The sequence below is a fragment of the Cyprinodon variegatus genome, unplaced genomic scaffold (genome assembly GCF_000732505.1).
Source record: "Cyprinodon variegatus isolate N-32 unplaced genomic scaffold, C_variegatus-1.0 Scaffold645, whole genome shotgun sequence".
In the NCBI taxonomy this organism is placed as follows: domain Eukaryota; kingdom Metazoa; phylum Chordata; class Actinopteri; order Cyprinodontiformes; family Cyprinodontidae; genus Cyprinodon; species Cyprinodon variegatus.
Window position 1 is genome coordinate 492,474 of NW_015151098.1, and position 1,380 is coordinate 493,853.

The 1,380-nt window shown below is 39.4% G+C and overlaps 1 protein-coding gene across 1 annotated transcript in view; it reads left to right on the plus strand.

Moving 5' to 3' along the window:
- The window catches only part of adal (adenosine deaminase-like), a 10,867-nt gene extending 9,540 nt beyond the window's left edge, over positions 1-1,327 (plus strand). Inside the window, exons 7-9 of the mRNA XM_015393503.1 lie at positions 806-886; positions 965-1,103; positions 1,176-1,327. Coding sequence (XP_015248989.1) covers positions 806-886; positions 965-1,103; positions 1,176-1,312 — 357 coding nt within the window. The 3' untranslated portion in view covers positions 1,313-1,327. The remainder of the gene's footprint in view (positions 1-805; positions 887-964; positions 1,104-1,175) is intronic.
- Positions 1,328-1,380: the final 53 nt, after the last annotated feature.

Consider the following 1,380-nt stretch of genomic DNA (forward strand, 5'->3'; position numbering starts at 1 on the left):
TTTAAAATCATATTTAAAATGAAAAAGCATTTCCAGATATGCTTTTTTTTATTTTCGCAAAAGTTTATTTATCATATTTAAAATCATATTTAAAATGAAAAAGCATTTCCAGATATGCTTTTTTTTATTTTCGCAAAAGTTTATTTTTTCCCCTCCATGTCCCTTTAGGGGCTCCGTAGAGTCCTGATCTCAATCCAATTGAAAATCTTTGGGTAGAGCTGAAATCTGCCATTGGAGAAAGGAACCCTGCTAATGTTCAAGAGCTCGAGCAGATTGCAAAAGAAGAGCGGGAGAAAATGCCACCTGAGAAGTGCAAGAAGCTTATAGATGAATATAAGAAACGTTTGGAGGCTGTCATTTCTGCCAACCAAATATTAGGGAGGGGTGTCAATATTGGTGCACATGCTGGTTTTCTGTTTCGTCTTTTGGAATTAAAATATTTGTGTTGAAATGGTACCCGTCTTTCTTAAATTATTTTGGACCTTAAATTGAAAGATCATGCTGATATAACTTTTGAACATTTCCATTTATTTCTGATGAGTGAAGTTCACTCAGCTATGCCTAAGATGAAGGGGCGCCAATAATGGTGAGCAGGACTGTAGCTCTCAAAGACCGGACTTAAGCACCACTGCATTACAGTTTTAATATTTACTGTATTTGGTAATGAAATTATTCATATTTAACATCAGTGTTGAAAAACGCATTGAAGATTATCCCAGGTCAGCAATGTAATCTTAAGGTAGATGATTATGACGGATTTTAAAGGATTTCTATTACATCAGGCTGACGTATCTTTCATTCAAAGGTGGGCCGAGGCAGGGATCTTCTTCCAGCTTTGGAAAAAGCCAGAAACTCTGGACTGAAGTTGTCTCTGCACATGTCTGAAGTAGGTCTTCTCCTTAGATTTAGCTTTATTTAAACTCGATGTGAAACTCTCCTGTTATTGCAATAAATCTGGTTGCAGGTTCCCTCCCAGCGGGAAGAATCTGAGTTGCTGCTGAATCTTCCCCCCGACCGGATCGGCCACGGAACATTCCTGCATCCTGAAATGGGCGGTTCTCAGTCGCTGGTGGACCGAGTGGTGGATCGTAACATCCCTCTGGGTAAACCACCAAGATCCAGAGTGCAGAGAGCAGCTTTCGGCTCATTAATCCGATTTCCTTCTTTGCTTGTAGAGATTTGCTTGACATCGAACGTGAAAGGACAAACCGTGTCCAGTTACTCCCAACACCACTTCAAATACTGGTACCAGCTGGGACATCCCTGTGCTGTTTGTGTAAGTTTTACCTCCGGTGGATCTGAATCCAGTTAAACTATTTCATTTCAGTATATATTACTAATCTTTTACTCTTGGTTGACCTTGGTGAATAAAAATGTATT